General features: G+C 44.6%; 1 protein-coding gene across 5 annotated transcripts in view; it reads right to left on the minus strand.

Annotated features, from left to right (window-relative positions):
• HPN (hepsin) overlaps nucleotides 1-12,474 on the minus strand; it is a 389,596-nt gene that overhangs the window by 44,861 nt on the left and 332,261 nt on the right. For all 5 annotated transcript variants that reach the window (XM_086930020.1, XM_086930022.1, XM_086930018.1 and 2 more), the window contains one exon: nucleotides 4,825-5,015. In XM_086930020.1, coding sequence (XP_086786146.1) covers nucleotides 4,825-5,015 — 191 coding nt within the window. The remainder of the gene's footprint in view (nucleotides 1-4,824; nucleotides 5,016-12,474) is intronic.

Genomic DNA, 12,474 nt, shown 5'->3' on the forward strand with positions numbered 1-12,474 from the left:
GTGTTGAGTGGGATCATGATGATTGCGTCCACTGTATAAAGGTGAGAGCTGGACAAGAGGGGTAAACACTATGGAGTATGTACGATGCTTGTGTGCAAACCATGGTCAGTGTGGGAGGACAGGATAGGTGTGAGGTGCAACATTTTCCTTTAGTTATTTATGATTTTGATGAAGTTGAACGAGATCCTCAGGAAGATGGGGGCATAAAAATGTATCACATAGCGAGATTCAAACGAAAGTGCTGCTATAAAACTCACATTTAGTACAGAAAGTTATCACTCACATAGGGGGGTCGCAGAAAGTTGATGGTGTATGAATGAGACTGTGTCAAATAATTTAAATACAAGGAAGCCTTTAGCATTATGATGCATGCGTAGAAATGAGAGAGAAGTACAAGAGAAGCAACAACATCGGGATGCTGTGAGACGCGACCGTCGTGTAGGTTTCATTTGGAAGGCTGATAAACAAGAGATAAGCAGAGAAAGTAGAGGAAGAGGTTAGAAGTCAAAGAGAAGAGAACGAGGTAGTTTAGAGAATAGGAGGACATTTTAGAGCACATGAGGTTTTGTGGCAGTGGCATTGCAGTATCACACCTTTTTTTTAAAACAGTGATCACTTCAAAAGGCAAGTTTAAAAAACTCCGGACCAGATGTACGACGTCATTTTGCATGCGCAAACGGGTTTGTGACCCGTTAGCGCATGCAAAATCACTGTGGGCCATGTACAAAGCCTATTTAGAGAGTTGCAAAATTATTTTGCAACTCGCTTCATAGGTTTTGCGACTCGATATTAGGAAGGAGCGTTCCCATCCTAAAAGCGACGCAAGCCCATGTATGAATATTTCAGTTGCAAAACACTTGCAATACACTCAAAAAAAAAGGGGCCCCCAGGAGACCCCTTCCCCTTTGAAAATGCAAGGGAAAATATTTTTAGAAAATGAAACAAAAACGTTTCATTTTTTCTTTTTTAAATGCATCCCGTTTTCCTTCAAGAAAAACGGGATGCATTTAAAAAACTGCTTTTAAAAACTGCTTTATTTAAAAGCAGTCCCAGACATGGCGATCTTCTGAGATCAGCTGGTCACCATACTTGGGAGGGCCTGCCATTCCAAATGGGTTGCAAATTTTGAGACGCTCATTAATATTCATTAGCCTCGCAATTTGTACCTCCATAGAGAATCACAGTGTTAAACACACTGTTGTACATGCATAATAGTGCCTTGCAAATTGCATCTCTGCCCTCTTTCCCAACGGGCTGTTTATTACTTCATTGCCTACAAGAAAGAAAGGCAAGAAAGCCAGTAACTAACATTTATTTAGCATTTCACAACCCCATTCTTTGGTTATGGACAGCATTTTCTATGTTTTTTTCTTCAACCACGTGCTCGCTGCATCGTGGGCCTTGCAGTTTTTCATCATGGGCTCAAAAAGAAATATGTCTTTCTTACGTTTCTTAGCACCCAGGATAATATGCTGCATTGCTAAAAGCCTATAAGGTCCCAAAAGCGAGACCGATTGCATTGCAAATGCTTGTATATAATTATGTGGCCTTAATAACTATAACCATACAATCAGCCCCTAGAGGGCACAGCACACCAGCTGTAGAGCAAAAGCTCCAGTCTTGGTAATGCTTGAAAACATTGAACCAATCCTGGAGAGGTCCTTGATTCTATGACCTCGTAAATATAGGGTCATTACTTTAATAACAATTCCTTGGTGGGAGCTGCTGTGCTCCTGCAGCTCCCCCATGCCTTCTAAATAATGTTGATGGTGGTGCCACCTACCTGTTTTGGTGGCCACCACAAGAGGAGAATCCCTGCAGGGCATTATAGAGTGCTCCACTGCGAGCAGTGAATAATTTAGTAGCGGCTCTCTCCATTGTGTCAGGAAGAGCACTCAGCTTTTCCTTTTTTTTTTCATTCTTCTCGATGTGGGCAGTTCAGGGAGACCACTCTTGGCTGCCCTGCTGGCTCCATGTACACCTGCGGCAGCTAGCAATCTCTTATTCCCTGTCCACTCCTGGGGGCTGGTGTGTACACCGGCACGGGGAGTGGGACAGGCCCACCACTACAGGAAATGGGTGCAATGGTGAACCCCTCCCCCTGATGGCTAGCCGGGTTCTGGAATGGGGTTTTAGCTCCTTCCTGAGAAATACTGCTTGAGGGATGGTGTGCCCAGGCAACAGAAAGACTGTGGAGGGGCCCCATGCACACCCCCTCCCTGGGATGAACATTCCAAACATTGTGTGATGACCTTCGGGCTCTAGGCCCATCACAGGGTTATAATTTGAAATGTCAGCGGAGCCCCACTTGCTTTGTTTCCATAAAGGTCAAAGGTCAGCAAACTTAGAAATGCCATAACTCATGGCCCATTGGGCCAATTTTAAAAAGCTCAGGCTCATTTTACCCCTGGTGGTCAGCTTTAACCAGGGGCAGTTGCAACTGACCTACTTACTTCCAAAGCGGAGTGATCCTCAGAGACCTGATTCTCTTGACTCCTTATGCCAGCCTTCTTCCTGGTCTTGGATTCTGGGTGTAAAAGGCCAGGGCTTTCCCCCAACTGGTCCTCAGTGAGTGTAAGGGGGCCAGTCTCACTGGCCCATTAGTCCTGCGGACAACTGGACAGAGTCCTTAGTCCTTTCTGGGCATCATGGTGTGAGCCTAAGTTCATGTCCACCATTCCTCCTTGCATCCTGTTTTTCAGAACAAGACGGATATTGTCCACTTGCATGACAGTGAGTACGGGGGACCTGAACTTAGGCTCACACTCTTTTCCAGATAGTCTTCACCATTATAAACATGAATGTCACAGCTTGATTAGTATAAATTGAAGATGGGGACATTTGGTCTTGTCTTCCCCATTACCACCGCGTAATTAAAATGTTTGGCTTTCTCATATGTAGATTTCACTTGGGTTATAAATGCCCATTTTGAATCTTGATTCCAAATTTCACAGGTTTTAACCACTTGATGTGACGATGAGCACAATGTAGATATTCAGGATGTGCCCACCGTTTGGGCTGTATTTTGTGGGCAACACATATGCTCACAACAAACCTTTGCACCAAAATAGTCACATTGCTATGTGACATGTATCACCTAAAAGTCACTGGGTGTTCACGATGTTATGATTATCCTTTTAAATTTGGTATTGGATCGGTTGAACCTTTATATACATTTCTTTTTTGTAGCCCTGAGGAAGTTGAATGGGATATCACCCACAACGAAACACATGTTGGCTGGGCAAGCTTTCAAAATAAAGAACATAAGAACACCTAACGACAATAATCGTTGAAAAGAACAATAGATGACATTACAGTGTTTTAATATGCGATTATATTAAGGTGTAAATACTACATCATAAGGGTTGATAAGCACAGGGCGTGCATAGGATAGAGTTACGTCTTAGTAGTGGACCGTGCCAACGGTCCAGTCTGAGGGTGCACTGTGTTACTTTACCTCACCTTTTGCCCTGCACAGATAGTCTATATTTAATTACGCATACTCAGGAGGCGCCAATTCAAAACTTGAAAAAACACCCCACCTTTTGTTTCCTTAATCTGAGCTAGTTGTTGCCAGTGGGTTCCAACAGGACTCATTTTTGGTGCCCAGCTTATTTGCCCTCAATAGATTTGACAGCATGCTAGAGCAGTAAAAAAACACTAACCGGAAAGAAGGGGGAAGAGAAAGATAAAGGGGCAGCAGTGTCCGCATCTGGTAGTGGAGTAAAGAACCCTGAGCAGAATTCAAGACAACACAACCTTGGTATTCGGCAAGCTGGATTTAAAAAGCACTGCCGGAGCAGAGCTTGGGGCACCAATACTCATTCTACTACAAATTCCTCAGCACACCTTCTTTTAACTCATATATGCTTTTTACTGTCTCAGACTGTCCAGAACCATAGTTTGACTACCAAAACAACATAGGCAAAAGTACATAGGACGTTTTAGTGAAAGATGTGCAAAATTAGAAGGGAAGCAACTTGTACAGAACCAACACATATTATCCAGCCAGACTTGTAGATATCCAGGAATGGGGGATAGGCAACAGTCTGCAATTAAATATAACCAAATCCAAACCATGTAGCTAAGACCCCCTATGCCATCTGCATATTTTTATAATGACCGTTTTACAATTCACCTCAACATGACAGATCAAATTCAAAATAAATATGTTGCTGATAATAGCTCTCAAGATACAAATCTACAAAAGTAAGTGCATCGTGGCATTTCTTATTCTATGCTAGACAGGGAAATTATTGTATACCTGAATACTAAGTACATACGTACTTTCATCCATTGTAGCCAATGAATCCATTGTGTGAATTGTATTAGAATTGACAATTCCAATTCTATCCATCCTTTCCATCCTTAAAGACACTAAACTGTCCTTCCTATGGAACAAAATGTTACTAAACTTGGTCTGAAAATCAGAACAATGTCTCTCATATCAAATACACAGACATTATCCTTTCTCAATCTCATGAGGTATCTTCTATACATGTTCAACCGCTTAGATTACATTCTAACTAATGTCTTTAATGTCTAACCATTATCCATCTTCTCAAATTGGGATCCAATAGCTGTGAAGAGGAAAATTAATTGTGCTATGGTGCCTCATCTAACAAAAATTAGCAGGTATCTTCCTGAAGCACATATGATCAGAATATTATTTGACACAGTCAGAGATGGCTTGGGTTTAGGTCCCCAGGCATTATCTACAGTCTGTCTTTAACAGTGCTCAGACCTGATACACCAGATCTCAACAGTATCTGACACATTTAAACAATACTGTATAAAACTAGAGTAACATATCTCAACGCTCACCTGTAAATCCAAGAGGTGTGGCTAGATGCATTAGTGCAATGTCATTGCTGTTCTCCTCATTATTGGGATCCCTAAAGGGCAGGTATCCGGCATGGTATATGATGCCCTTTACAGACAGGCGTAGAGCATTATTGGACTTCTGAGAAACAGCCCCAGTGAAAACCCGCCACCGGCTGACAATACGATTCCTTCTGCAGTTGAAAGAAACATGGGTATGAGGAGCAAGTCATAATCTCAACTGTGATGAGAAGACTATGAATGGGGAACACTGTTACCCACACTGATATGAAGTATATTGACAGCATAATCAGAATGAAATTATATGAGAAAGAAAGAAATATCAGAAGATAGAAAGACAAGATGAAATCAAATCTAAGAAGTGACAAGAAACTTGAGGAAATTCATGAGAAGTAACAATTGAGGAGAAAGTGAGACCTGCCTAGGAACAAGTCTGAGAAGATGGGACATAGCATAACACTATGAGGCTTAACAGAATGAAAGTAAAGGGCTGTAAGTGAGACACCACTAGGAATGAGAGAGTTTATTTCTTTAGGCCCCAGGTTCATCATTGAAGATAAAAGAGCCAGATACCTATGTCCAGTCAATCAGAATATGCTATTTCACACAGCCCTTAAACTGCCATTGCCTTGACACACTTCAATTTCAAAAGATATTATACAAAAAACGTACACTGTGCCAAACCACAAAAGAGTAAGGCCTCTAATTAGTATTACTTATATATAATTTCAGGGCCATAAAAGAACAAGGTATATTACTGCTTATCCATGATTCCTGAGCGTGGCAACATGTGTTAATACCTTCACAAGAGTTGGCTGTCATCTAACACTAAATCTAGAATTGATATGCATTCTAGTACAATTCTCTGAGAAACCAAGATAGAAGTGAGAATCTAACTGCAGGGAAATGGCTAATGGCTAAAGAATGAATACCTAAAATTGCAGGTCAATGAGATCTGATGGTCACAAAAAGCGAATTAGCAACTGCAAGAAAAATATTGACTTGATGGCAAATTATAATAGTCTCGAACACAATCCTAACTCTTTCCCCAGCAGCTTTCTGTTTTAAAATTCTAAGTCAGCAAATGATTACAAGACTTTCATGGCCCTTTTTAAATTGCCCTGGGGTAAGCAGAAGCTACTGTGCCAAAAACAGGTGGTTGGGACCTTTTACTCCTAATGCCACAGGGCACCACTTACTATGGATTATGAGCAAATGGGCCAAGTTCTCTTTCTATACTTTACTCTCAGTAGTAACATGGTCATGCTGTCCAAGGCTCCAGCGGTGTTAGGAGGGAGGTGGATACAGGAATGGGAACACGGACTCGCACTCAAAGTGTGTGTAGCAATCAATAATCAGTACTCACTTTTATGAAAAAAGAGAAGTATTTAATTTCTGCTTTTACCAACATAAAGGCAAAAGGAAAAATACAACATTCATAAATAATTACACAGTCCCCCTGTGGTCAAGGCTCTAGTGTTTCAGGCCCCTAGTGATAATGTTTACTTCCAAATCACTGAGGACACATTCCAGGGCAAGCTCCACTAGTAGTCAAAGTCTCAGGGGCATATTTATGAGTTCTGGCACATCTCTGCATATCAGCAGAGAAACGCCGGAACAAATGCATCATGCAAAACTACCCTTGCGTCACGGCAGAAGCGCCGCATTTACAATGCGGTGCGCCATGGCGCAAGGGTTTGCAGATGCGTGACGCATCTCGTGACGTAAGGGCGGTGCATCGCTGGAGTCGCGTTGCAAGCGTGACGCAACTCCAGTAATGCTCAGGGCCGCCCAATACTTAACATGCTGCGTCAGTCCTTACGCCTGCTTCAAGCAGGCATAAGGAATTGACGTAGCAGCGTCGCAGCAGTGCCTGCATGAAATCTTGTAGATTTCACGCAGGCACTTTTGCGAGGCACACAGGCGCCGGAACGCCAACCCTGCGTGGGAACGCCCCCATTGTGGCGCTGGGCTTTATAACGTGACGCATCTCCCTAGATGCGTCACGTTGTAAATGCCTCGCAGGGATGCGCCACATTTACGCCGCTGTTGCATCACGCAAGGCGGCATAAACGTGGTGCAAGGGGCTTGTAAATCTGCCCCTAAGAGTCCAGTGGCACAGTGCTAACTAGCAAGCAAGTTCCCCCTGGACTGACTTGCCAGAAATTAGGCTTGCTAACACATACAGGATTGGACCATCTGGGAATCCCAAATACCCCTTTCTACTGGCACTTAGAGCTGCAGCAGCTGAATCAGTCGAGGTTTGGTGCACACAGTCTGTGAGGTCTGTGCTCAGCAGGCACAGTGTTTTTCACACATGGTCGCAAGTCAGTGGGGTTCTTTGCAGCTCCTCATTGCAGTGTAAGTGTCCAATTCATCCCACTCTGTGCGAGGGAAGGGCTAATGCAACACCCCTTAAGCAGGTCCCTTGCCTTGCTGATGGTATCAGTGCTTCCACAGCAATCTCATTTCTCTGTGAGGTCACGCTTCTTGTTGTTCCCAGTGACCCCTTCTGGCATACAGTGTCACTGTACCTTACAAGAGAGCACTCTGGCCCGCTCAGCAGAGCAAAGTCTTCGGTGGTGGCCTCTCTTTGTATACTGGGTTGCAGCTGACTGCAGCACAAGGGATATGGCCCTCCCATATTGGCAGTCTTTGCACAGCAGCCCCTTCTGGCATATGGGTTTGTGGCTTCTCACAATGCACAGGATCTAGCCCGACCGGCAAAGTGATGCACACAGCTTAGTTTAAGGCTGGCTTCCTCTGGCATACAAGGGTTGCTGACTTTGGCCTGCAATGACCCAATCAGTGCAGGAACCATTTCCTAACACCTCACAAAGGAAGTCCACTCAACAGAGCTTCCCTCTGGTCCTTCCTTTCTCCCTCCAACTCTCTCTTCTTTCTCACAGGGTACACTGGTCTTGGTAAACAGACAGACGCTAGTTATTTATTTTTATTTATTTTAGGTTTTTCTAAAGCGCGTAGTCACCCAGAAGGTATCCCAGCGCTGAACCTCTTACTCACAGGGGGGAGAAAGTCAGGAGAGATAATGGCTCAGGGAAAGAGTAGGGTTTTGAGAGATTTCCTGAACCTCAGGAGGTTTGGTTCTGCTCTGAGGCTCAGGGGGAGTGCGTTCCATTTTTTTCCCGTGTTGACCGAAAAACGGCGGCCACCTATACGGGCTTTCTTCACCTTGGGGATCATGATGAAGTTTCCATGTTCGGAACGGAGCGCTCTAGTGGGTCTGTAGGGTTTGATCCAGTTATTTAGGATTGGGGGGCCAGTGTTGTGAAGTACCTTGTGGGCCAGACAAAGGGCCTTGAAAGTTACCATTTCCCTGATAGGGAGCCAATTTAAGCGTCCTCAGTGCGAGCTTGGCAGATGTTCTGGCCGGGGTGTTCGTAAGAAGTCGGGCTGCGGCATTTTGAGCTTTTTGCAGAGTTTGGAGAGTGGATTCTGGGGATCCCAGGTAAATGGCGTTGCTGAAGTCCAGCCTGGATAAAATTAGGCCTTGGATCAGCAGGAGACGCGACTGGAAAGGCAGTACAGGGATCACCTTCCTGCAAGATCTAAGTAGTCCGTAGCATATGCCGGCCATCTTTCTTGCCTGTGTCCTGAAGGTGAGATCAGTCTCCAGCCACACTCCGAGACTCTTGACCTCCGTCTTGGGGGTGGGGGGTTCACCCATGCAGGCGGGCCAGATGTTAGGGGGAAGGTTCGTGGTGTTATGCCCTAGGAGCAGGATTTCTGTTTTGGAGCCGTTTAATTTCAGGGCAGAGTCACTCATCCACTGATGTACGTTGGAGAGGCAGTCGTGGAGATTGGAGGGCTCTAGCTTGGGGTGGGAAAGCGTCACCACCAGCTGTGTATCGTCGGCGTAGCTGACGATAGTGACTCCAAAGGGTGAGACCAGTTCCTCCAGTGGGGCCATGTACACGTTGAACAACGTGGGGCTCAAGGATGAGCCCTGTGGCACACCACACTGGAGGGGGATGGAGGGGGAGCGGCTTTCACCTTCCCAAACTTGAAAGGAGCGTCGGGAGAGGAAAGACGAGAGCCATTTCAACGCCCTGTCTTTTACCCCGATGTTATCGAGACGTTGGATTAAGACCTGATGACTGACCGTGTCAAAGGCCGCGCTCAGGTCTAGGAGGACCACTGCCACTGATCCTCCTGTATCGATAATTTCCCTGGTCTTTTCTACTGCTGCGAGAAGAGCAGTGTCCGTACCCTGACCTGGTCTAAAGCCTGTCTGTGAGTCATTGAGAAGTTGATTTGACTCCAGGAAGTGTGACAGTTTTTTATTTGCAAGTTTTTCGGCGACCTTACCTATCCAGGGGAGGAGTGAGATAGGTCTATAGTTGGATAGATCTGCCGGGTCTAGAGAGGGTTTTTTGAGGAGCCCTTTTACGACAGCCTCCTTCCAGTTTGAAGGGACCTCTCCCTGTGTCAACGAGATGTTAATGAGGGCTGTCAATTGGGAGACTACGGTCTGAGAGATGTTTTTGACGAACCGTATGGGGACTGGGTCGCTAGGGGCTCCGCTCTTGGTTGATGTGAGTGTAGCCATCACTTCCTCTTCTGTAACTGGGCCAAACGACGCTAGATAAGGCTTGTCTGGTGGGGGTGGCGGTTCCTTAGCTCTCTCTATGGAGTCAGGGTTAGCGGCAGGAAGGGAGGTGAGGATTTTTTTGATTTTTTCGTCGAAGAAGGTGGCCAACTTGACGCATTTTTCCTCCGCTGCTTTGGGGTCCATGGGTTTCTGCGGGGGGTCAGGGACATGGAGGAGCTCTTTGAGGATGCACTAGTGCACTAGGTTCCAGGGCAAGTGATCTTCAATTCCCTAGGTGATGTCTCCTCACCGAGCAGGGAGACTAGCAGGTCTTAGCCCCCAGTCTCAAGCTCCCCTTCTTTTAGTCCCTTTCCAGAAAACAAATGTGATTTGACATTTAAGTTGGGGGTCTGCTTCCTTTGAGTTGCTCACTTCTCTGCTCTCTTCTTCCTCCTCCTGACTGTAGTCTGTCACAGCAGGAATGACTCTAAAGCCGACAGCCACATAACACTGCTTATGAGAGTGACGAGGGTTCACACCTAGATGTCAGCCACAGTGAAATATCCATCTAAAGCTTAGGTCAGGGTGCCAGCCATACTCTTTATAACTCTATAATTCTCTTAGAAGCCCCATCTCCTTCCTGAGATGTGCCCAGTTCCCTTCCTTGTGACCTATCTACGACTGAAAGAGCACACTTTGAAATGTACAGGGAAAGCCTGATTCTCCCTTCTCCATGTGTTCCACCAAGCTTATATGAAGGCAGCAATACACAAATCTGTCTGGAGGGATTCCTCTACCTCCTCATGTTCAGCATGCAGGCCTGGGACTCCCAAATTGAACCCATAGTCTGCAGTGTGTTTTACCATTCATAGGCAGGCAGACATCCTTTGCATGCATACTGCACACACACACACACACACACTGCACTGTGTTTTCCTGTACTGTACCATTCATAGGCCCAGATACATCCAGCACATGCATTTAATATGCATGCACTGTATGGAACTGTATCCTTTATGCACTGCACGAGTCATAGGTACACATACACCCAGCAAATGATCTGTGTTTGCCTATAACAAGAAAACCAGCATTAGGAACCCAGACAACAGTATTTCACACATTATTATTGTTGTGTACTAAAGGCACGGGTGGACGTCAATTATCATGCAGAGGACTTTTTCTTCCTAACATAGGCAGTATCAATTTTGAAATACTGAACTCCCTCAAAGCACATGATATGAAAACATAGCCATGCCCATATCTTTTTGAATGTGTTTATTATTTTTAACTTGTAACGCAATAGGTATAAATGTAACAATACAAGCTGTAGAGTCATAGCAGATCTAGCTGGGAAGCTTATAATAGACACTTACGAATATCAGATATGGGTAATACACATTTTATCCTAATCACATTATTGCATAATCTGTAGACAAATGTAAGGGGAGGAAAAGAAAGAGGAGAAGGAGAAAAGGGAAGTATAAATAGGATACTTAAATCCCACTGGTGGTCTCTTGAGGGTATGTTTGATAGAATGATGTGATGTCCAAAAGGAAACATGATGCACACTCTCAAGTTTCATTGCAGTTTTGCCCCCCACGGCCAGATCTCACTGAATTTGTGAAGCTGATTGTTGAGTTTATAAATCACATGTTCATGGGAAGCCATTGTTACCATTGCTTTAAACCATTTCACCACTGTGGGGGGTGCAGGGGATCTCCTGTGATGCAGTATCCAGAGTTTTGCCACTCCTAGGGCTGAATCTAACCAATGTTTTTTGTGGTTTGTTATGCAAAGTACATCCTGCGTGTCAGGAGAGAATGGAAAGAAATGTTCACTTGTGTCTTCCGGAAGTCCTATATGTCTATGCAGTAAGGCTACAGTGTTGGGCAAGACCATAAAATGGGCATCATGTCTCCTCTTGCATAATGGCAACCCAAGCACTGTGGGCCAGATGTAGGTAATTTTTATTTTCCGACCTCTTAAATACCGAGTCATACCGGCTCGGTATTTCAGAGGTCGGAAAATAAAAATACCGAGATGTAGGTAATTGCAGATGTGCAATTACCGAATCGGAAACAGTCGGTAATTTCCGATGCGGTAAATACCGACCAGTTGATGCCCATGCATTCCTATGGGCTTTGAAGCCCATAGGAATGAACGGGCATTTACCGGTCGGTATTTACCACATCGGTAAATACCGATAGCCACAAGGGTGCAGGGGGTGTCACTTTGACACCCTCTGGCACCCCCAAAAGAGGCTCGGGTGCCATGTGGCAGGCATACCTGCCCTAAGGGCAGGTCTGCCTGTCATATGGCATAGGTGTGCATGCACACATGTGCATGCACACCTGAAACGGTATTTTACCATCAAGTATTATTTGATGGTAAAATACCGATTTTGTACTGCTTGTGGGACTCAGAAGAGTCCCACCTACATACCAATTTACCGGTATCCATAATGTTACCGACTCGGTATTTTACATACTCGGTAAATTTACCTATCGGTAAATTTACTGAGTCTGTAAATTACAGGGACCTACATGTCAAATTGCTTTTACCGGGTGGTAACGGCCGAATTCGGCCGTTACCACCCGGTAAAAGCCTACCTACATCTGGCCCTGTGCATTTAGAGTGAGTTTATCTCTATGAAGTTTGTAAGGAGACCAGTAAGGAGACATTCCGAATCTTAAATCAGCTAAATTTCAGTCTGGCTTCCCTCAGGTTTTTGTCATGATTGTACATTAACTCAGGCCATTTTTCATTGGTTTAGAGATGAAGAATGGTCTGAGAAGACGGCTAATTAATGTTTCATAAAGGCCAGAGACTAGCCTGCTGTATGTGCATCATTTTACTAGGTAATCAAAAATGGTACATTGTGTTGCTGCTTTTTCATTAGTGCGAAGTTTGTTAGTTATGCATGCCTTCAAATGTATGTAGTTCAAATAAGTTTCCTGTTCAAGCTGAAAATCCGTGAACGTTTTGTGAGACTCGTTTCTGAGTTATTTTGTTTTTGTGTTCAATAAGTTTATTAAAGTTTTAAAAGGGGTAAAAATAGTTAAATACAATACATAATGATA

The sequence above is a fragment of the Lissotriton vulgaris genome, chromosome 7, assembly GCF_964263255.1.
Source record: "Lissotriton vulgaris chromosome 7, aLisVul1.2, whole genome shotgun sequence".
NCBI classification, from domain to species: Eukaryota; Metazoa; Chordata; class Amphibia; order Caudata; family Salamandridae; genus Lissotriton; species Lissotriton vulgaris.